The 24,539-nt window shown below is 45.2% G+C and overlaps 1 protein-coding gene across 2 annotated transcripts in view; it reads right to left on the bottom strand.

The window, feature by feature from the left end:
- The window catches only part of LOC135370367 (nitric oxide synthase-like protein), a 346,321-nt gene extending 322,077 nt beyond the window's left edge, over positions 1-24,244 (bottom strand). For both annotated transcript variants that reach the window (XM_064604101.1, XM_064604102.1), the window contains exon 1: positions 23,859-24,244. In XM_064604101.1, coding sequence (XP_064460171.1) covers positions 23,859-24,175 — 317 coding nt within the window. In that variant the 5' untranslated portion in view covers positions 24,176-24,244. The remainder of the gene's footprint in view (positions 1-23,858) is intronic.
- Positions 24,245-24,539: the final 295 nt, after the last annotated feature.

Genomic DNA, 24,539 nt, shown 5'->3' with positions numbered 1-24,539 from the left:
CGGTGGTAGGATTCGAACCTGCCGCCTCTCAGTCTTCAGCAAAAGGGGGGCGGGGGAGATTCTGCAGTCGGCGGAAGAATGTCTGAAGCATCCAGTAAAGCGCTTCCGCCCGCGCATCACAGAGGGCGCCTCGAGCTCACGACGTCTGGGATAAGCCCGCTCTAAAGTGCTTCTGCCCGCGCCTCGCAGAGGGCGCCACGGTCTCACGGTGCACTGTCTCAGGTAGATCCTGAGCTATTGTTGGTGAAATAGTTCGAAGAATTCGCGTTAATTCTGCCACAATTTATTTGCTTTGATTTTTTTTTCTCCTGTTGTACAGCTTGCTGCTGTACAATGCTTGTACAATGCGTACCTGCTTCCCTCTCCCCTTTCTGCTCCCCTCTTCTCCGATGCTTATTGTTATTCAGATTGATCCGATTGATCTATTTGTAGTTTTACCATCTTCGATCTTGAGGATCTGGAGCACATTCTTCTTCATTGCCCTCACTACGAACCTTCCCGAACCACACTCTCCGAGTCTCTTCGTCAGCTGGACTCTCGCCCTTTCTCCCTATCGAAATTGCTTGGTCCCTGGCCCAATCCAGCCCAGCAACGCTCTGCGCTCAAAGCTCTTCTGACATTTCTGGACACCATCGGACTTGGATCGTTATTGTGAAGGTGCTCGTTATTTTAATCCCCCTATTCCATCCAGCAATGGGGTAGAGTATCGCCTGAGGCGATGAAACTCCCCACTCTCCAAGGTCGAAAATAAAGTTGTTGTTGTTTTTACCATCTTCTTTCTCTCTCTCTCTCTCGCAGCACGCCTGACTGAAACACTAATAAATATTAATAAACAGCGCTGGGAATCGAAATATTCCCTTTGCGCTAAGACAGCACGTCAACATTTGTCTCGCACATTAAACGAGGATGTGACAGGGGAAGCAAACAATTTGGTCGCATCACAATGAAGCTGTCCGCTTTCGATCTTAAGTACTTGGCAATGTTTCTTTTTTTTTTTTTCTTCTTTTTTGCCGGCAATGCCGACGGAATAAGGTGGTTGATTGATTGATTGATTTCTAAAAAGAAAAATCGTGTACGGCGGAACAGAATAAACGACCCATTATTGGCAAGGAAAGAGGAAACGTGGGCATTTTTCGCCACATAACACACTGAACGCCAGCCATTGCAAGGAATGACATCTTTATCACACTGTAAACTGAAAAACACCCTTATGGGTGTAAATCGCTTGTCCTATAATTGACTCCTCTTTTTACACCGTATGGTCTGGAACACCCTTTTTAGAGGGTGTATTCCGTGTAAAACGCCCTTTGAAAGGGTGCTTTTCCTTGAAAATGCCGTCTTTTGCACCCTTTATACACCTTTTTAGGAGGGTGTTTAACGATCTTACACCCTCCTAAAAGGGGGTTTAAAGGGTGCAAAAGAGGGCATTTTCAGAGAAAAGCGCCCTTTCCAGGGGTGATTTACACGGAATCCACCCTCTAAAAAGGGTGTTCCAGACCATGTACGGTGTAAAAAGAGGTGTCAGTTATAGGACAAGCCATTTACACCCATAAGGGTGTTTTCCAGTTTACAGTGCATTCTCAACTTTATATATCCCCCACTTTTTTTTTTTTTTTTTTTTCAGTCGTCATCACTCTGATTTGTGGAAACGGCGACCTTTAGCAGTCGGAATGATCTCGTTCTGTCTTCTGATCCGTGGAAAACGGGAGGCGCACACTCCCTTTTGTAACAGCTATGCAGTACGTCTCGCGCTTTCTGAAAGCCAGGAGTGAAAACAGTACCGCTCTGTGCAAGGGTTGGCCCTCCGCGTGGGTGTGAAGTTCTGGTTTAACAATGCATCAAGTTTCGAAGAGCAGTTCAGGTAAGTGCGACCTGTTGGCAATAATGGGCAGTAACATAACGCACCATCTATATACAGTCAACCCTCGATTTATGAACACCCTCGGTTCCCCGAAAAATCGTTCATAAATCGAGGGATTCATAAATAAAAAATTCCGTGAAGTGAGTACTATCGAGCAAATGGAACAGTATTTCCGAGTTGATATTGTGTTTATAATGCAATATATTGTGTAATTTTGCTTTGGACCATGCCTTCTGCTGTATCAGTCTCACAAAACACAGATGTTAGCGCATTGACACTCTGTTTATTATGCAATACTAAATAGTTTAATTTTGCTTTGAACCATGCCTTCTGCTGTGTCAATTGAGGTCAGGAACACTTCTGCAGAAACCCGTTTGTTGTTCAGATTTCGAGGGGTGAACAACCGAGGGTGCAATACCTCGAAAACGTTTTGTCTGTTCAGGCGTCATTCATAAGACCACGAATAATCCCTTTGAAGGTTTTTGTTGGCCTCGGAACGATCCGTTCATAAATTGAGGGCAAAAACACTGGGCAACTCCTAGTTGGTTCCCAGAAATTCCATTCATTATTCGAATATCGAGGTTCATAAAACGAGGGAAGAATGCATGTAAAAAGTTTGGTTCCTCGTGCTAGTGTTCATAAAACGAGGGAATTCATAAATCGAAGGTTCATCAAGCTGTCTTTCTCGTTTCCATTCCACATTTTCTTGTTTTTATTTTATTTGTATTTGTATTTCTTATTTTTTATTAGTTCTCATTAACGGCCTATACACCGAGGTGCGCTGAAACAAAAGCAACAAACCAAGCTAAACAAACGAACAGGTGAGGTCAAGTAAATGATAATGTCACGGAGCCTATAAATGCTTGTCGCACTACATCATCATTACTTATTTGTTGTTGTTGTCGTCGTCACATAGGAAATGAAAGGAGAAAGATCTGCAAGTGTATCGTGACCTTCGCACGTTAAACGTTTATACGGCTACTGAAGGCTCACGTTAAAGGTGGACTCACGTTAAAGCTCATCGTCATCATTTATTGTTGTTGTTGCTCTCACGTTCCCAGTCACGTAGCCTGTCTGACTTCGTCGTGACTTAAACCCTCTTTTTTTCTGCTTCTTCTTCTATCACATCACATCACATCCCGTTTCACAAACGTGAGCTTTAACGTGAGTCCTGGCAAAGGAGAACTTCCGCGACACAGCATCAAAGCGTCCCAGCTTAAACTGGTTTGGAAGCGCAACGGTTGATACAAGAAGTCATCGAGTCGGACACGGTGACGGAATAAGTGTAGTGTCTATACGCTACGATGCTTTATCGAGTCCGAAAATACTTTAACTGGAAGTACGCCAACAGGTCGATGCAGCAGCGCGTACGTTTCGATCACGGTACGAAATCACTTGTCAGCTCAACGTAAACACCCGGCACGTTGTACGTATTTCTCGCAGAAGGACTTTTGCAACACGCAGGTAATCCCCAGCATGAAGCGTTCTATGGCACTTTGTATATATACGCCTTGTGACGTCACGCGTCGCTTGAAGAAGGGTGGTCTGCATGCCAGAAAGAGAGGTAGGGAACTTTACACTCTGAATCAGAACTTCACCGCATAGCAGGCGGTGCGCCAGCAATTTGCCACGAATGATAACGTTATATCGCTTCTGATACGAAGAGCGAGAGAGGGGGGGGGGGGGGGCGTACGCCTTTTTGTGTCAATTCGGATTATGATAATTGACACAAAAAGGCGTACGCGTACAAAAAGGCGCTAGTAGCGTATTCGCTGGCCAAGCGGCCGAGGGACGTGTGTGACCTTTTTACGTGGGTAGAAAAAAAGAGAGTGCTCCTTGAAATGAACCTCACCGAATAGCACACTCATAGCCAATCATCATCTCGAATGATATCATAATCTGCCCTGATTTGTTGAAAACGGGAGGCGTACGCCCATTCTGTGACAATTATGAACAGCATAAGTGTCACAAAAAAGGCGTACGCTTCCCGTTTTCAACAAATCAGGGCAGGAGGTAACGATATCACTCGAGATGATTGTTGGTTAGGAGCGTGCTATGCCGTGAAGTTCGTTTTTAAGAGTGTTGTTTGAAAGCTTACTGAATTCACTTAGATCCATGACATTGCTACGAATCTCCATGAAGTTATTTTTTTACATCTGCCACCCCAGAAAGACATGGTAGCTGACCTGACTTGATGATCGGTGGCAAATTTCTCAATTCGTCATCATCAGTGTATATGTTGTTGTTGTTGTTGTTGATGCCCGGCGACCCAGGAACCTTTCCAGGAACGGATTACCCACAGCTGCTGTCATATAGCAACCATTTCGCTGTTGAACTGTGGCTGAAAACACCTCCTTTACTTGCGATGCAACAACAACAACGCTTTGCTGAGTCTACATGCTGCGGTGTTCAGCATAAAACAGGTGACGTCAACTCCAGCGCTCACCGTTAACGCAGACAAGATATGACGTCGACTCGCAATCCCGACCAGGACGTATTTACGCTTCAGTACGTGAGCGGAAGCATTTTTCATAAACAATCGTGCATGGGGATGATGCAGTGAAGCAGTCCAACTTGGAACGGTTTTGATACCAACAGTGACGTTAAAGGCAGACGGAGTAAGGTATCGTCCGGAACCGCACTGCAAATTGCTTTTATTGCGTTATGAATGTTAATAGTCATAATTAGAGCTGGGATTTTCGGGACATGTCCTGGTTTTTAAAAAAATGTCCCGATAACAGTGTCGGCTACGAGAATACATATACCAATCGGATTGCACCTGGCTTTCATCAGCTTCGTTGTCCCGAATTGTCCCAAATTTGTGCTGAGTGTCCCGAAAGATCACAGACTGTCCCGGATGTCCAGAGTTTCTCTAAAATGTCCCGTTATTTATCAGGCACGCCTGTAGAAAAATTTGGTTTTTCTATGGATACGGATAATGTATGAAGTTCCTGAATCGCCTCAAGGGGATAATCGAAACAAGATTCAAGAGCATGTGGGTTCACAACTTCACAAGAGAAAGAAATGAGAAGCGTCAGGGAAGCGCGTCAGGGAAAGTCAGGTAAAGTAGAAAAGGCATAGCTGAGCAAAAAGACGCTTAAAATGTTCCTGACCATATCGTTCGACGCACGAGAATAGACCGTCGGTTTCGGTGATGCAAAACAAATTGAAATAATCTAAAGCTGATAAAAGCACTTTGCACATATATAGAGATATGGATACGTTGTCCCGGAAAGTGTCCCGATTTTGTCCCGATTTTAGTAATTTTATTGTCCCGCTAATCCCAGCTCTATAGTCATAATATGATTACAATTTCATATATTTATTGCCTATAATTTTAATATGGCTTCTAGTTCTCATACATAATATTATATGACGATAATAATAATAATAATAATAATAATTTTATTTGTGCCCAAGAACGGGCACAAGGGCCTTGGTACTGGCGCACACAATATGGCACACAACAAAGCAATATAATGTGGAGGTAAAAGAGGATGGAAAAGCACAACAGAAACTATGTTAAAACTGTGGTGGCGCCGCTGGTGGCTAACGAAGCAGCGCGAGAGCGCGTACTTCATGTTCTCATTGGCTGCGTACCGATCACAGTGTTCCGATCACATGTTCATTCCCTGCATCTCATGTCACAGTCATTAACGTTTACTCACCCACGGCTATCTCAAAAACAAAGGGGTCAGAGCGATAGTTATTACTATATATACGACAGGCATTTGGTTCCATCATTTTTGAAGGACGCATAAGAAGGAGACAAAATGCCACAGAAGTGCGCACTATAGAGTTTAGCAGGATTTAACAACGTGTGATAGAGTCGTATGGACAGAATTTATATATAGGCGTGATAGTAATATTATACAGTGAAAATAAATATATCACTTCAGGCGGCATACATTCTAACAGCAGAACTTCCAGCGCAACGCTGAAAACAGACGAACCCCTGAAGCCACACAGCTTCACCAGCCACTGCACCAGATATGATATACGGTTATCGCTCGATCCTGATTTGTGGAAATAACGGGGGAAGGGGGGTCACACGCCGTTTTGTGACAATTAACGTACCTGCCTGAGTGTCGCAAAAAGGCATACGCCCTTTGTTTTCAACAAAACACAGGAGACGTCTTCTTTTGTTCTTTGTTTCAGAGGAGAAGAGAGGTTGGCCATGCTCAGCAGGCCTAAGATCCTGTTATGCGGGGAAGCACCGTTTTAAGATTCGAACCTGGGAGGTACCAGGACACCTCCCAACCCTACCACCACTACCATCATCCGTTTCAAGAGATCACGGGTTCGATACCGGCCGAGGATGGAAGTACTGTGCATCGTTTAGTTCCACTACCGTGCGTCGAAGATTACCGGCGCACGTCAAAAGAACACCCTGGTGGTCGAAATTATACGCAGCCCTTATACCTTGCGGCACATGCAACACGTCGCCATACAGGCTGACATACATAGGCTGATCACACCTTACGTGTAAACCTATTCCAATTACGTATTGTTCCATTCCATTCCATTGTTCCATTCCATTGTTATCATATCCGCATTATATCATTTAATATAATACAGTATATAATAACGCACATATGTGCAGAAGCGTTCTTCACGCCTCACTCCCCCGCTACATTGGCGCTGTGGGGTAAGCAATAAATAAATAAACGCAAAAGAAAACGCGTTCAACAATTTCACGTGTGGTAAGTGAACTCCCTTCGTCCACCGTTTTCTCTTTCTTTGTACTTTTTCTTCTTGTTCTCTTTTATTGTTTTTTTTTTTTGTTTTTTTTCGAGGGGTCCTTTTTCCAGTAATAAAAAAAAAATGTTTCTCCCAATAAGGTAGCATTTCCTGGAGTTTGACGGAAGCCGCAAGGTATACGTTTTGCATAAGGGTCCCTTTTCCCCCTTCCCACTTATCCCGTATCTTCCCTCAAGACTCGAGGAAATGCAACGTTATACGAATCTACCCCAGCTTCCCTGCATTCTTCTTTTACGTCGAACATTTCTCCCATGTTTCTTCCCAGTCCAACCTCCGTATATATATATATATACGTAGAAGATGCTTATAATCAGCGTCGTATATAAGTTACACAAAGAACGTTTCGGGCCTTCCTCATCTAACCTTTCTTTTGGAGGAGTAAAGCTCCTTTGTTCTCTGCCAACCATTTTCGTACAGATATTCCTGACTGCAGTTGCGTGCAGAGAACGAAATCAGGCAGAGAGAGAAAGGGGGGGAATTTCGAAATAAACCTACTTTATGATCTAGCTCGCAAAATGTTTACTATGGGTTTCATCTCTGAAGGCACCACGGCGATTTTGCGCGGAATTCTCTTAAGTGAAGCGGGTACTTTGTTTGCCACGCCCATTGAAACCGTTCGGGAGACAACGGAATGCTGGTACGAAAATTGCACGGTATTGCTGCAAGAGAAACTCTGTGTATGCGATCTTCAACGCGCAGTTATTGTTAAGTGGCTCGAAGCCCCTGCCGTTGAGTGTGACACAGTATAAGCACAAGATTGCAAGTGATATATGCGTTTCCGATTTATGTGGATAACAACAGATCATCCATCAGTCCAAATTATTATTATTATTATTATTATTGCTTTCGTCTTCATAACATTGCTCGCACATTGTAGTGAAACTTGGAAAATTAAGGTTAACAACATTCTTAGAAGCTGTCTCAAAAGTGTTGCTTATAAAAATTGCTGTATGGGGCATTCTGGGGACCTTTTTCGTGATCTGTCTTTTGCATCTTTTGATAATTTTTTTAAATCCAACATTGTACTAAATCACTTTTGGGAATCTTCCTTCAAAATACTTGTCACGGCGAACCGTTCAATGAGAACAAAATCATTTAATTTTGTTGTACCATTCTCTTTCACTAGGTATGGGCTGTTTCGCAGAGTATGTTATGTCCCTCGCGCTTTTAATGGCCTTCCTTCTCAGTTTTTAACGATCCAGTCCAAGTCGAATTTGAAAAGGTCACTGCGTCAATTATATTATTGTGCCTGTAGTTGTATTTGGATTGCTTTTTCTAGCTAAGTTGCGTTTAGTTGTCTTGCTGCTGACTGCCTCCAGGCCCAGCGTCACAAGCCCTTCGGCTTAGGCGGGCCTGCTTTGTATCTTGATTTGATTCACAAGGAATAAAAAATTATTATTATTATTATTTCGGCATTATGTGTGTGTATCACTATTAAAACACGGGTTGCGTACGGGTAAAGTACTTGGGCCCTGGAATCACAGTGTCAGACCCCGGGCGTTCTGTGCCGTAGTGAAATTTTTCCGAGTCATTGATGCAGACAACAAGTTTTGAGCCTATGCGTCTTTTGTGGGTTTTGATGCGAGACTGTTTTCGTGTTGCGTGTTTGCGCGTTCTGACACATCTTAGTGTGTGTGCTATTGTCTTCTGTCGGAATCACCGCCACCACCACCACTAATCACCGCCATCATCATCATCACCATCCTCCTCCTCCTCTTCATTGGCATCATGATTACAAGAGTTTTCCCCCAAAGTAATTGGTGCAAGTGATGTGGAGCTGCGGCCCTCACACTAGTGAAGCCAAATTCTCTGTTTTATTTTTTCTTAAAACCAACCAACCAACCAACCAACCAACCAACCAACCAACCAACCAACCAACCAACCAACCAACCAACCAACCAACCAACCAACCAACCAACCAACGGGTTGTGATGGTGGTTGCGATGGAACTGCTTACCGTATAGTCGGCCACGCGTCACGACTATCGTCCTGGGCCGACTTCACTGTTAAAACACAGCTTCAGCGCATAACACGCTGCTACACTCTAAAAACAGATGGTGGTGGTGGTGGTGGTGATGCACTCTAAAAACATAACTTCACCGCATAGCACACTGTGCGCCAACCACTGCCACGAATGATAGGATTATCGCTTCTCAGTCGAAGAGTGATGGGGGCGTACGCCTTTTTGTGTAAATGTATCCAAATTGTCACAAAAGGCGTACGCTCCCTATCTATTCGAATCAGAAGCTATAACCGTATCATTCGTGGCGATAGTTCGCGCAGTGCGTGCTGTGCGGTGAAGTTCACTTTTAGAGCGTGGTGGTGAAAGGGCTGTAAAAACAGATTGGGGGGGGGGGGGGGGTAATGGCAGTATCGGCTCAACGTTGTTGGCCACACCGAAGTGGCCGTCGTCACGACTATAGCCAAAAAAAAAGAAAGAAAAAGTAAGGCGGATGGAGGATAGAGGATGAAGAGTGGAGATGCGTAGAGGGTGCATGAGTCCGTCGAGGAGAGCAAAGTGTTAGATGGGTCGTTGAGCAAGACCTGCCACAGACCTGCCCGCTAAAAACAGAGACCGGCCTCGGTGGCTCAGTCGGTAGCGTGTTTGAACCCGGCCGAGGATGCCAGCAACTTGGTGGCAGGGTACAAGTTGCTTAGAGACGCCGTCTTCCGCGAGGGACGTTAAATACGGGGGGCCGTGTGATGAGCTTTCATCGCACGTTAAAGAACCCTCAGGTGGGCAAAAGCAATCCACAGACCGACCGCTGTGGCGTCGCTCATGATCTCAGTTGTCTCGCGATGTAAACCCCCAGTTATTATTATTGTTATTATTATTATTATTAAAAACAGAGGAGGGGGGTCGAGGTAGCTTGCCACCGCATAGCATCCCGAGTGACATCGTTCTACACCCTGATTGGTTAAAAACGGGATACTCCTCCCTGTGGATCTGCACGTGCTGCAAGCCCTTACGGCTAAAATATGGATAACGTTCGATATACAAAGATAGAAAAGAAATACAAAGAAAGGAAGGTCTCACAGGAGAGTTGTTTGGAGTCAAATGTTTCAGCCACATATGTGTCTTTTTTTTCTTTTCTTTTTTTCAATTAGCTTAGGGACCGAACCATATATCCATGGACGCCGCCAGGATTATTTCTGGGGTGGGGGAGCAGAATGTTTGGGGGTGGTTTTCACGGTATGGGATCTGCAACTAATTCTGCGTGTAAACGGCGCACGCTACTACATTCATTGTCTTGGCTCAGAAACCCTATATGTTTCTAGAACGTACAGAGAAAAAAGGAATTTGTGATTGTGTTGCAACGGCAATGTTTACTTGCCGAAGCCATGGGGGGAGGGGGGGGGGGGCAACGACCTCCTTGCCCCGCCGTGACGGTGCCCATGCATATATCCCTTTAAGAGTGTGCGCAGTGTCCCAAAAAAGACGGAACGCTCAACGTGACAACCGAATGTTTCCTGGGGAAACGAGTTAAGCATTGCGAGCACACGGGCATGTTGGCAGTCGTCTAGCGGAGTCGCCAGTATTTTGTTGCGTAAGTCTTTCTGATTGTTTACGTGGATGACATTTAAAGAGACGGTCGCGTCCAGAAACCCATCTATTAATTAAACCCATAAATTAAATAAACGAATTTTAAAGATCAGCGCTGCTCCCGCGGCCGAAAGAGTTTCCGGCGGCGTGACGTCACTCCCTAAGTAGAGGAGTGAGAGAGCGGCGCTTAGAGGAGAGAGGCACCTTCCAGACGCCGGTAACTGGGACGCCCGCACGGCCCGCCGGCATTCCTTTTCTCAAGGTCGCGCCCTCATTGGTTCCTAGGGAGTGACGTTTTCCCGTTTTTTTTAGAGAGGGGATTCCAGCATACTCTCAACATCCGGCGTCTGCTCTTGTCATGTATTCCATCGAATAAGAGCCAAACTACGCCACTCTATCGCGTGGGATTTTCGATGCCGTGGTCTGTGGTCTGCCAGGAATAAAATGACCACTATAGTTTCGAAATCCACTGGAACGGATGCGACCGTCCCTCCGGATTCCTCTGTCGCTTTTGCGTTATGGATCATAGCGCGTCCGCGAGCATAGAACTAGAAGATCTGCAAAGCAACCTTCGACATCCACGGCTCCTCCACCACTACGCACTCTCTGCTTTACTCCGTTGACCCCACCATTGTCCCTTTCTCTCCCCCGCCGAATGCCACGTTCCTTTACCACAGTCTTCCACCGCATTACACCGCATTTACACCGCCTTTACACCGTCGTCTTTACACCTTTCACCGCCTTTACACCGACTTGCAAGCACCTCCTCGGTGTCGGCGCAACCAGCCTCTGTTCCACGTGTGGTGTGCGCGGTGACCTCCATCACATCCTCCTGGTCTGCGGACAGTACGATCACGAGCGCATCCTCACGGAAACTTCTCTGCAACGCGTCGATCAACGGCAGTTCGACTTGGCCAAAATTCTCGAGCCATAGTCGGGCCCCTCACGTCAGATGCAAGGTCTACGAATTGTTGCTGAGTTCCTCTCCAGCACTCGACTAATGGACGAACTCTAATAGGATACCTTTCCATCATCATCCCTTTCTAATCCCTTCCACAGGCACAATGGGGCAGTGTACCGCCATAACGGCAGTGAGTGACCCACCACCTCATCATCCCATTCATCCTCCACCTATTTTGACCCGACGATCTCAAACGCGCTCGATCAAGAAGCGACTGCCGTGAACGTCGTCTGCGACAGATCGTTCAGCTGTTTCGGAACTGACAACAATAGTGCTGCGACTTAACCAGTCAAAGTCATCAACCGATGCGCAGAATTAACATCACGACAGTCACTAAATGAAATTACAGTGAACCCTCATTATTATGACCATGGTCGTTCCGGAAAATTTTGCTCATAATGCGGAATTGTCATATAAACGGGGGGCATTTCCAGAGGTTTCACGAAATTATTCCCCAGGAGTGTGGTCGTAAAGCGCTATGTCAGATTAACGGGGGTCATATTAACGAGGGTTCACTGTATATGCCCAAAACGTCACGACCTTCTCCAAGAGAGAACCCTCCCAACTCCGCTATTTTTATTTATTTATTTTTTTTTCGTGGCGCCTCCTAAGTTAACTAATATGGCAAATCTAATTGGTTAACTTTTAAAGTATTGATGGTTTAAGGGCCGACATGTCATTTGGAATTTTATAGAGTGCATTGAGAAATATCTGATCGAGGGTTTCAAACGACGTGCGGTTTGCGTGGTTGTCTTTTCTTTTAAAAACCAAGCGCGTGACAAAAACATGCCACGTGACAATGCAATCGGGCGATCGCGGCACACGGGCACGTTTTCAGGTATTTTTTTTATTGCTTTCGTTTTTGTATTCATGTGATAATCCGCACACTGGATTGGATGAATAAAATATACAAAACAAAGTGAAGATGGATTCGAGTAATCCTCCGTGTCAAGCAGAACACGTATTGTCTTCTGAACCTCAGGAAAGATTAGTCGATCGGTCGTCTCGCGTATTAACGAACGTCGGCGATCACTTTCGATTGCCACATCATGAAAAACGCCTTCCGTTACTCATCGCCGGGCTACTACAACTCAACAGCTGATATATACGCCTCACATTTTAAAGCTGGCTCGTGACCTTTTCGGAATACACAATCTATCGAAAACGTTCCTCTCAATTTCTGCTCCCATTCTTTCCTGCCTGTAACGACAAGCGGGGAAAATGTCAGAAGCCCGCGAAACCGCGGTTGATGCATTTACTCCAAATAGGATTACAACACGAACGGAGCGAGCGCATCTGGTTACACTGACATAAACTGCGTCGCGAGTTGTGAAATGTGGACCCTTTGATATATTTAAAAAAAAGGAAAGAAAGGAAAACTTGCTACGCGACTCCAATATGCAGGTGCGCGTGTTGGCTTTGGAGGAAAAGCTAGCGCATTAGCTATATTTTACTCCGCAGCTGAAGTCGCCACGGCTTCGGAAACAGAACTTGTATTTCTTTTTTTTTTTTCTTTTATGGACTTTGCGTTAGATACAGATAGTGACTTCGGGGCCAGTGGTGTTTCTCTCTTACTATCTTACGCCCACACGGTTTGTGTTGGTTCCTCTTTTGATTAACGCTTTGTTGTCCCCTAAGGTACTCCGTTTTAGACTTCGGGCGCGGAAAACTTCACGGTCCCTTGAGAACAGTTACGCAAAGAAAAATTGCGAAGCAGTTATTTATGTCCAGGTTCTTTTCTTAAGGTCGTCATGGTGGAGGGAACGTCATTTTTCCACCTTATACTTACTCTAGCCGCGTGTTTTTACACAATCGTTCACGAGCAGCAGGTCATATACGCGAAGCGAGGTCTTATACAGTCCGATATTTTTCTCTACCATCGACGTTAATTCAACTGATTTATTAATTTAATGCGATTAATCAGGTCGATATTTTTGTTTCATTATGTGTATCACTGGAATCATCTGCGCTCTCCGTATACCATATATAGTCCTTCCTTATGACTTTTATGGAACAAACATCCTTTTAGAACCCTTGGTATCGAGACCTCGCTATCCTGAGCGTACTGGAGTAGCAGGCCCAACGTATAGTTGGGCGAACATCTCCATATTGCTAGATCAACAGTAGCTGGACCTGGAGCTGGATCAACAGTATTGAAAAATAAAAATAAAATATAATAAAATTTTTTTTTCTTTTTTACAACAACCAACTAGAGCTAGAAATGTATCGTTATTTTTCTAAAGAAAAGAACAGACTCGACAGTATTTTTTCCATAGATTGAGAAGTTACCCGTCAAAAAGAACTCGTTATAAGTTAAGTTACCCTGTGAAAAATGTAACTAAGTTAATAACGAAGTTCTTCAGCCTGAAATGTAACTCGTAGTTACCGAGTTACTTAAAAAAAAGAACGAGTTACTTCCAAGTTACTTCGGACACAAAATAGCATTACGCAGGTGCAGCGCGTGTGAGCAGATGAGTTAGACCTTGAGTTCCCTGCGGAGGAATGCAACACGCTTAGATCGTCTTCGTTTATATCCAACAATAGACCTCTCCCTGTTTGTAAACAAATGACGTCATAGCGTTCGACAGCGCTACAAATTTGGTAGAGTTGAACAAGAGGTGAACAAGGAGCTAGAGGTGAACAAGGTCGCACCCGAAAGCCACTGTCTTGAGGGGACTACGATGGCCCCTGAAAGGGACGCAACCTTCGGTCCTACTTTTCTTTCAATAGGGGGCAGCGAACAAGTGCCCGTTCCTGGAACCAAGCCCTCTCCTTCCGCTTTGTTGCGGTTTCAGTGTGTCTACCAACGTCATGATGACGTTTCTCTGGTAGAGGTCTATTTGAACACTTTGCATCTTACTCCCTGTGGGCGCACAATGGTTCAGCTTCATTTCAATGGCAGCGGTTCTTACTTCCTGAATAAAATACAGTCATTGACTGAATATCGCGTTTTATGGCAAAAAATGTCATGAAGGAACCGGAGAGAAAGCTGAAAATGTGTGGACGTGAGTGAAAAGCGAGTTAAAAGTAACTTGGAACTTAACTTAACTTACCTCGGCAAAGTTACCTGAAAAAGGAACGAGTTCCTCTGAAAGTTACCACGGCGCAAAAGTACCGAGTTAAGTTACAAGTTACCAAAAAAAGGAACTTAGTTACAGTAACGAGTTACTTGTAACGAGTTACCTCGAACTCTGATTTTTTCTGCTTCACTGTCTTGTAATTACCCTACTCACACTCTTAAAAATGAGGTGGTGGTGGTGGTGATGGTGGTAGGGCTTGCCGTTGTCGGCCTCACGTATGCGGGCAACGTCACGACTGACGCCCTGGGGGAATGTGCGTCCTGGGCCGACTTCTAAGGGAACTGTGCCGACATATGTCTTAAAAATGAACTTCACCACATAGCACGCTCCCAGCCAACCATCATCCTGGGTGATATCGTTCCCTTCCTTGATTTATTGAAAACGGGAGGCGTACGCCTTTTTGTGACACTTATGCAGAAATGTTAATTGTCACAAAAAGGCGTACGCCTCCCGTTTTCCACAAATCATGTGAGAGAACGATGTCACTCGGGATGATGGTTGGCTTGGGGCGTGCTATGTGGTGAAGTTCATTTTTAAGAGTGCAGTGTGCTAATTGTAGTGTTTGTAACTGGTGTATCGCTCACCTGGTACTTACTAGGTAAGAACCTACAACGGGAAGCATTTCCTACCGGGTATTCCACCCTATACATTTTCAGAGCATTATACCGTCACGTACGAAGCTAATAAAAATCAACTGAACGAGCGGATAAGTAATACGGCTTTCTGCGAAGCGCATAATACGCATACACAGCTGCCTGAGACACAGGATCGAGGAGTGCCTACCTCATCCCGAAGTCCGAAAGCGAACGCAGGTGGAACCGCTCCCCGCTCGTGTGTACGGAAGCATGCAAAGAAGAAAAAAAAAGGAAGAAAAAGAAAGAAAGATCGCCTTTATTGAATAAGGAGAAGGCAGGAAATAAGGAAGATTTCCGGGACGATCGATTGATATCGATGCACTAAAATTACCTCAAGTTTCTGGAGTACAAATGTTATTTACTTTTCATGCTATTCATATAACGCGCAACTCAGAGTGTTGAAAGTTTTTTTTATTGATTGATTGATTGAAAGAAAGAAAAAAAAATGGGGATTGTAGCCCTCATCACGAGGGCCGGTTACCCCAGATCACCTAAGGAAAGGAATTCCAGACACATCCACCATCACCCACTGGAGATGTCCCGAAGCGGCGACGAACGCCACAGACAGGTCATAGCCCATCTAACAGCTTGGTGTCCCTTAAAAACTGTGTAACGGCTCGCAAAGCTGGCAGTTGAGTGCTCATTGGCCATGGGCCCAGCACCTTCTGCACTCCGAAGGGTCGATTGTCAACCCGGCCTAACGCGGCTACAAGTCTGTCACAACACTCAGAGTATCTTGGGCACGTAACTATAATATGTTCGACGTCTTCGATTGAGCCACAGACTGGACAATTAGGAGAGTCCGCCTTCCCAAGCCTGTACAGGAGTCTTGCACTGTATGGTACATTGAGCCGGAGCCTGTGAAACAATGACGTAATCTGCCGTGGCATGGATGTTTCTTTTTTATTACACTTCGTATCTTACGTCGTATCGTCACATCGTCGTAATACGTCGCACACATTTACGTCTCAATACGGTGTGCCGCGGATGATGACGACGTTGGCGGCACGAATACGAAATTTATTACTAGCAATTAACTTAATTGCTTGGGCTTTTACTTGTGCCGCCGACCCTCTCGTATTCTCACGTTTTACGATTTATTTTGTTGCTCGTAGATGTATTATACCAATTTTAAACAGCATTCAATCAAAAAAAAACTTCGTGACAGTTCGTTAAGCAAGGACGGGAACATACTCGGAAGTCGCGCTTGGTAAATAAACAGAGCCAGTTGGGACAACCTGCAAAATATTCTGATCCTATAAATATTTGCGCCTGTCGCGCACCTTATGTTCGCGTCGGACGAGAAATACGGTTTTTTCCGGACAATAAATCAGTCGGAGGAGCGTGTGCTTTACTTGGCCTCGCGTAGCTATCGAAAGCACACGAGCAAGAGACTCAGCTGACTCTTGACGTAACTTATACAGTCGAATAAAAGTCCAATCTCAAAATCAGTCGACAGCCTAGCGACGGCTCCTTCGAAACAAACAGTACGGAGCCTAGAGACTGATTTTATACTCGACTGTAAGTTACGTCATAGCTTTTGAGATAAACTAGAAAAAAACGGCATCTATAAACTCGACACCAGAGTTCTGTACAGTTACATGACTCTGACACTATCTGTAAGTCCAGGATAATTTACTCGAAGTAAAAAAAATTATTGAGTGACAGTTATACTCGTCAAATGTACTTAAGCTAGCTTTGAATTACTTCATTACTTCAGGCTGTGTGCGTTTAAAGTGGCCACACATTACATACGATACTCTGAGAGGCTATAGAGGCTACTCGATGAGAGGCTATATGACATGAATGTCTGTTTATTTATTCTTGAAATCGATCAATCAATCAATGAATGTTTGCGAACACAGAATACCTGAACGGAACGCGGGAGCAGACAGCACATTCAACACTGGCGTATAATTAGTAATTTTGTGGCATAAAAAATTAAATTTATGCTAAACTCTTAAAAATTAACTTCACCCCATAGTACGCTCCTAGCCAACTATCATCCCGAGTGACATGGTTCTTTCCCCTGATTTGCTGAAAACGGGGGCGTACGCCATTTTTGTGGCATTATGCAGTTCATAATTGCGTACGCCCCACGTTATCATCAAATTAAGGGAGAGAACGTTGTCATTCGGGATGATGGTCGGCTAAGGGCGTACTATGCAGTTAAGCTCTGTTTTTAGAATTTAGGTGTGATGAGCGTGCGCATGCGCAGTTCGCACCCCGTTTGAACGTATTATGTTCTAAATTAACTGTAAAATATGTACAAATCAGACACGCGAAATGGAAAACTTGAACGCAGTTGAGAAGCCACAGACTTTTAAAATAAATTATTATCATTAATATTATTTTAAAGGACAAATACTGTAGACATACGTTTAAAACGAACTCCCGTAAAACACGACGGCAAGGAACTGTCCCTTGAGTACAAGTCAAAGGCAAAGTGTAGTTAAATTGCAGCTATACAGTTACTCATTTCTGAAGGTGTTTAGATATACGCTAATTAAGTAGCCTAAAAGTAATTAATTCCGATAAGTTAATTTGATAACTGTCCGTGACGTGTTGTTCTCCGTGTTTCTCAATTTCAGGGTCGATGTCCTTCAACACCAGCACCTCTGCGTCTTCGCCGTTCTACGAGGAAAACGAACTTTTTACTCTGATAACGAACTAAATTGTATTCTTATATCATGGACTGTTTATCACGGAATACCAAACAGTCCGGTTTTTATCCCCTTTCCTTTCGTACTCAAACGGACTCAGGAAGAACCGGATTCGAACCGGGGCCCATCTGATCTGAATTTCATCGTTTCTTGGGCGTTGAGGAGGCCGATGCGTTTGTGTCACTCTTTTTCCTTTCTTTCTTTCGTCACAGTACATTTCTTATTATGATGCTGCGACGTATAAGAGTACGACGTGATGAATGGTACATTAATCACATTATGCGTATATAGGCGACGTGCTTCACAGAATATAATACAGTGAGCCCGAAAGCACCCGTGCACACGTCAAGCTTCCCATTAATAAAGCCATCTATACTGGACTAATATTATGCACCGAGGCGCGTCCCATAAGAGAAAGATGAGCGAACAAGAACAACGGCAGAAGGAATCAAGAAGATTAGTGGTCCCCTGGGCCTGCCCGTAAGAGATCTATCATTTCTATTGTAGCGCTGCATTGTCACATAATGGCAAAAAAACAAAAAAAAAATACTAAGGGCGCTAAAGGTACGTGTGCCATTCTTGGATGGATCTCGCCTCGGCTAATTCCCGTTTTTGCAAGAAAAACAGACGACATGTTTACATCCGGTTCCGGTTCCGCGGTGACGTCACCGTAAGTTCCAGCACCTTAACTCACGCCACGCGAGTATGTGGACGAGATAAATGTGATCGATGACTGTTGCGAGATACAGCATAAACGTAATCAGCAAATTTTGATGGGTTGACAGCTCGGTTGGCTTGACAGCTCGGCTGAATAAGACCGGAACCTATAGTGTATACGGGCTCTGACCTTACACCCTTTTTGTGACACTCATGCGGTTATGTTAATTGTCACGAAAAGACGTATGCTCGGCGTTTTGAATAGGGAGTGAAAACGGTATCGTTCCCTGCAACGGTTGGCCTTCAGCACGTTACGCGGTGAAGCTAATGTGCACAACAACAGTAAATGAAGGAGAAGTGATGATTACATGGGACGTTTCCGCGTGGTAATGTGTAGAATGTACGAGTAGTGTAGAATCATGGGCGAGAACGTTGTCATTAGGGAAGATGGTTGGCTAAGAGTGTGCTATGTGCTGAAAGTACGCACCTATCAAATTCACCTATACAAAAGGTGTCACAGACAACACGTTGAAATCGCCGTTTGGAGCCGACACAGTCGGTGCACTGTTAAAAATGAACTTCACCGCATAGCACGCTCCCAGCCAACCATAATCTCGAATGACATCGTTATCTGCCCTGATTTGCTAAAAACGGGAGGCGTACGCTTTTTTTTTTTTTTTGCACCATGTCATCATCACTTCTTCATTTATTGTTGTTGTTGTTGTTGTGACACTTATGCTGTTCATAATTGTCACAAAAAGGCGTACGCCTCCCGTTTTCAGCAAATCAGGGAAGATAACGATATCATTCGAGATGATGGTTGGCTAGGAGCGTGCTATGCGGTGAAGTTCATTTTTAAGAGTGTGGGCTCGCTTTGTACAGTTCATATCTCCTTTAAAACCAGCGCATAAAACGCGGACAAGACAGAGGTGAGGAACCAACGACTCGCTGGGACTAGCAACAGTTTAATGGCACAAAGTGTTTTTCGGCAGAGCAACACGCACCTGCGCCGTGCAGCGGCCAAAAACTGCCCAAAAGCCAACTGAAAGGTGAAGATCGAATACAGAGCGTAAACACACCTGCCAAGAAGCACATCGCGGCCCTTGCAGGAAACCGAATTGTTTCTCTGATAATGATATAAGCAGGGAACACTTACACAAATGACTCATTCCATGCCTACACATTTGATAGGCGTCAATTATCTCTCTTCCACATTTCGTGCGGCCTCGACCAATAATCTCCACTTGATCAAGGAAAGGAAAACATCCGCACCCACGACAATGTGCCGGTAGATTATCCCCCTCCCCCCCCCCCCCCCACACACACACTCCAGACTTGAGTGTCGTTTGATGTTCTTTTGTGCGTACGTTGATGCATCTACCCGTCTGACCGATATAGACCTTGCCACAAGACAAGGGTGTAAGATAAACCACATTTGTAGAGCAGTTTCTAAACAGTGTGGATAGCCTGACAATACATCCTCATCCCACTCATGTATTAACCCACATGCACTGGGGTATGCGCAATTGGTGCGGTGAGTCACCTCATCTCATCGTCATTCATGCAATTGTTGTTGTTGTCGTTGGCAATACACACACTTTTGATTCTTTCGTTAGCGATTCTACACTCTTAAAAATGATGGTGGTGGTGGGTGCTACGCCTTTTTGTGACAATTATGAACAGCATCAGTGTCACAAAAAAGGCGTACTCCTCCCGTCTTCAACAAGTCAGGGCAGATAACGATATCATTCGAAATGATCGTTGGCTAGGAGCGTGCTACACGCAGAAGTTCATTTTTAAGAGTGTAGGACACAGTCCAGGGAGCTAACGACGAGCACAGAATACGACCTGAACGCAATGCCTACCGGCTATATTTTTCAACTTGTGGGGGACCTTGGGCATACTTTCCGCTTTCTGCAGCTTTCACGTATTCCTGCCATCACAGTAGACGAAAGGTGACACAAGCGCTTGTATAACGGCGATCTCGAAGACCGTATCAGTTTCGCAAACTAATTTAATGCACAGAAAGGCGCCCGTTATCATCTTGCAGCCTTCATTTCACATTCTTTGAAACGGGTTGCGCTGTTCTATAGGATCTTTAAAGTCTTCCAGGTCATAATATAATATAACATCTGACATATTTTCAAACTACGGTGTTATTTGCTTGGAAACTGGCCTTTGAATCGCAAGATCACTGTTAAAACAGTCGCACTCTTAAAAATAAGCTTCAGCATCGCATAGCACGCGCTCCTAGCCAACCATTATTGCCAATCATATCGTTATCTGCCCTGATTTGTTGAAAACGGGAGGAGTACGCCTTTTTTTGTGACACTTATGCTATTCATAATTGCCACAAAAACGAAATCATTCGAGATTATGGTTGGCTAGGAGCGTGCTATGCGGTGAAGTTCATTTCTAATAGCGTGTGTGTGTAAACAGGGGTGGGTGTGGGGGAATATATTTATTAGACGAAAGGAAAAAAAAAACTGGAGAAAGTTCAGCCAAACGGGACGTCGGCTTGTAAACAGGGCTTCACCACATAGCACGCTCCTAGCCAACCATCATCCTGAGTGACACCGTTCCTTCCCATGATTTGCTGAAAACGGGGGGCGTACGCCATTTTTGTGGCATTATGTAGTTAATATAATTGCCACAAAAAGGTGTACGCCCCTGGTTTTCATCAAATCAAGGGAGAGAACGTTGTCATTCGGGATGATGGTTGGCAACGAGCGTGCTACGTGGTGAAGCCCTGTTTTTAGAGTGTAGCCAATTATCATCCCGAATGACACCGTTCTCGCCCCGGATTAGTTGAAAACCGGTGGCGTGTACACCTCTTGTGACACTTATGTATCACTCTTAAAACATAACTTCACCGCATAGCACGCTGAGGGCCGGCCATTGCCCAGAATGATACCGTTATCATACCTGATTCGTGGAAAGCACGGGGCGTACGCCTTTTTTTTTGTGACGATCATCATAACTGTACAAGTGTCACAAATTGGGAGGGGGGGGATGGCAGGACCGGCTCGCCGTTGTTGGCCACACAGAAGTGGTCGTCGTCACGACTATAGCCCCCCAAAAAAGAAGGACGGACGGATGGAGGATAGAGGATGAAGGGTGGAGATGCGTAGAGGGTGCAAGTGTCACAAAAAGGCGCACGCCACCCGATTTCGACCAAGAGAACGATGTCATTCGAGATGACGGTTGGTTACACTCTTAAAAATGAACTTCACCGCATAGCACGCTCCTAGCCAACCATAATCTCGAATGATATCGTTATCTGCCCTGATTCGTTGAAAATGGGAGGTGTACGCCTTTTTTGTGACACTTATGCTGTTCATAATTGTCACAAAAAAGGCGTACGCCTACCGTTTTCAACAAACCAGGGCAGATAACGGTATCATTCGAGATTATGGTTGGCTAGGAGCATGCTATGCGGTGAAGTTCATTTTTAAGTGTGTACAAACGTACTATGTGGTGAAGCTCATTTTTAACAGTGTAGTTACGCTAATTAACATAGAAAAGCTTACGCCTCACACTTTCCACCAATCGGGTGTGATAAACAGTATCCTTCTCCGCAATAGTTATCGTCCTTCAGCGTGCTGGCTGTGTACAGCGAAGTTGTCTTTTAAGAGCGTATATACACTTTCGCGGCTGTTGACTTCCATCGTATATTTATAGTGCACATAATGTTGCGCCAAGATTGCTATCACCAAAAGCTGCGAAACAAAACGCTCATTTCCTGATACAGAGATCGAGAAACATCGCTTAGGTGCCTACACTGTAAACTGAAAAACACCCTTAAGGGTGTAAATGGCTCGTCCTATAACTAACACCTCTTTTTACACCGTATGGTCTGGAGCGCCCTTTTTAGAGGGTGTACTCCGTGTAAAACACCCTTTGAAAGGGTGCTTTTCCTTGAAAATGCCGTTTTTTGCACCCTTTATACACCCTTTTAGGAGGGCGTTTAATAGTTTTACACACTCCTAAAAGGGTGTTTAAAGGGTGCAAAAGAAGGCATTTTCAAGGAAAAGCACCCTTTCAAAGGGTGTTGTTACACAGAATACACCCTCTAAAAAAGGGTATTCGAGACCATAAGGTGTATAAAGAGGTGTCAGTTATAGGACGAGCCATTTACACCCATAAGGGTGTTTTTCACTTTTCAGTGTACTTGGTATGAGACAACCTGTGCTCGCGGAACCGAATTCGCTCTCGGAATACAGCCTCACGAACCTTCCTCCTCTCTCTCTCCATGCACTCAGACACATGCTGTGACACGCAGTGCGGGAGAAAGTGTCAGTCGCCGACGACGCGGCTTACCTAGATCCCGTAAGTGATCATTATACATCGAGCCGAACGCCGCCGCGGCTACCGCGACTCTAAACGCGCAAACCTGTTTTTCCCCAAGCCGGACATCGAATCGCGGCAGTTAAGAGGCAGCGTGCCAGACGACCAGATATGTATGTCGGTGTGACATTGAAATTCTTTCGACACATGCTTAGAGCGGTTCGATTCGATGGATAAAAGTCGTCAGGATATATAGAGAAAGCTTAACGTGTGGCCGTCCTCCTCCCGGGGAATCCCCGAAGACGGCAAAGTGCAATGCTGACGTCTCTTGCATCGTCTAACCGAACGGCAACGTCGTTGAGATTCGAGGCAACTGCGCGAAGAGATCAAGTTGGCCCGAGCATCTCGAAGATTGCACTTTCTGTTGAAGTATATATATACGCGGATGGGGACGTCATATTAGTTTCCCCCCGATTGCGACGTGATTTTATTTTTGCGAATTTGTTTGCAATTTGTTAAATTGCGACTAAGACGTTTTGCGTGGCATACTTTGTTCTTGGCGTGATTAAAGCTAAAAAAAAGGAAATGAAAGGGAGGATCCAAGGTTGCTTCCTTCATCGGAGCAATCGGAAACCGCGCTTCACGAAGTCCTCGAAGTTTAAATAAACAACAGATCGTCACACATATACTTTGACAGTTGAGTTTCAGTATGTGACAGTCTCAGTTTAAAAAAAAAAAAGATTCCACTAAACAACTGTCATCGCAAGGAACGCTACTTATGGGCCATGTTCCTAGCCGAGAGTGTCAGAAATTCTAAAGTGAATTCTTCAACGCTTTTCTATAATAAGTTAAGAAGGCTTCTGCTGCACGAAGCAAAATGTCAGTACACTCATCGTGTTCATCGGCACTTCCTTGTGCACGAATCTTATATCACCGAGTCATTATCACCGACATCACGGATATCGTCATCACTACATCTCAGATGTAAATCGAGAGCCCGTCATCGAACCAGATCATTGATCACGCCAGCCAAAACGGGCACGGTCTTTTCTTATTTTATTTCTCTTTTTTCCAACAATTACTATATACGCAGACGGTCGCAAATTCTGTAATTCCGCGCGACAACAACACTAATAGTCTTACATTCAACATTAAACGTGCCACAAATGAAACGTGATACTTCAAGATTGTTACCGAAGACAGCGTCACACGAATGTCGACATCGAATTAAAACGTGGTAAAGCACAACTACATTGCAGAGTTCCCTCCAAGCGACATATATGTCGCAAAAGTGCGGGAGATTCAACATGCCACGCGCGACTTTACTTTTTACGTGTCCGTCTCCACCTAAACAGTTTCAAACTCCCCACCAAACTTCTTCCGGTAAGACAAGGAACGGCAACACTCACGTTGCAACGCCATCATCCAACTCTCCGTTGCAGGCGAGCTCCAGGGTGACGGAACCCTCATCGGGGACCTGTCCCAGGATGGTGTGGCTCTGCTCCACACCTGTCACAGACGTTCCGTTCACACGTAGCACAACATCCCCCGCTTTGATGAGGCCCGTCTTGTCGGCTTCACCGCCGGGCACGACGCTCTGAACAGTTACCACACCGACGAAGCTGCTGCGACGCTGTGCGGGCCCCGACGCCCCACGGGGCACCTGGCCCAACACCAGGCCCAGACCCCCGTCCCGCCGCTTCACTAGGGTCACCGGTCGGGACATGCTTCCGACGCGCTGTGCGCAACGCACATAGAGGTGAGCACAACTTGAGCGCTAAAGAAGTCCTTCGTCTGCGAAAAAACACAGCCGAGGGGGAGGGTCTCCGCGTGCGTCCCCGTGTTTTGGTGAGGAGCGGGGAGAAGAGAAAGCTGAGAGAGCCAATCGGAACGCGGAGCGCTCGCGCTCGCGACCGCTAGGGAAACTGGGGAAATTTGCGCGTTTCCCCAGTTTGCGCCGCGCGTGCGTCCTTTTCAGGATAACCGCTCGTTGTCTGGAGGCTTGTTCCCTTTGTTTGGAAACTGTTCTGTGCGGATGTAGATATTTCTTCTGGACACACGGTACTGTATACGTATACTCGATGTGCTAA

Source organism: Ornithodoros turicata, chromosome 10, assembly GCF_037126465.1.
Source record: "Ornithodoros turicata isolate Travis chromosome 10, ASM3712646v1, whole genome shotgun sequence".
Taxonomy (NCBI): domain Eukaryota; kingdom Metazoa; phylum Arthropoda; class Arachnida; order Ixodida; family Argasidae; genus Ornithodoros; species Ornithodoros turicata.
Note: the sequence above shows the minus strand (reverse complement) of the source record. Positions and strands in the feature narration are given on the sequence as shown.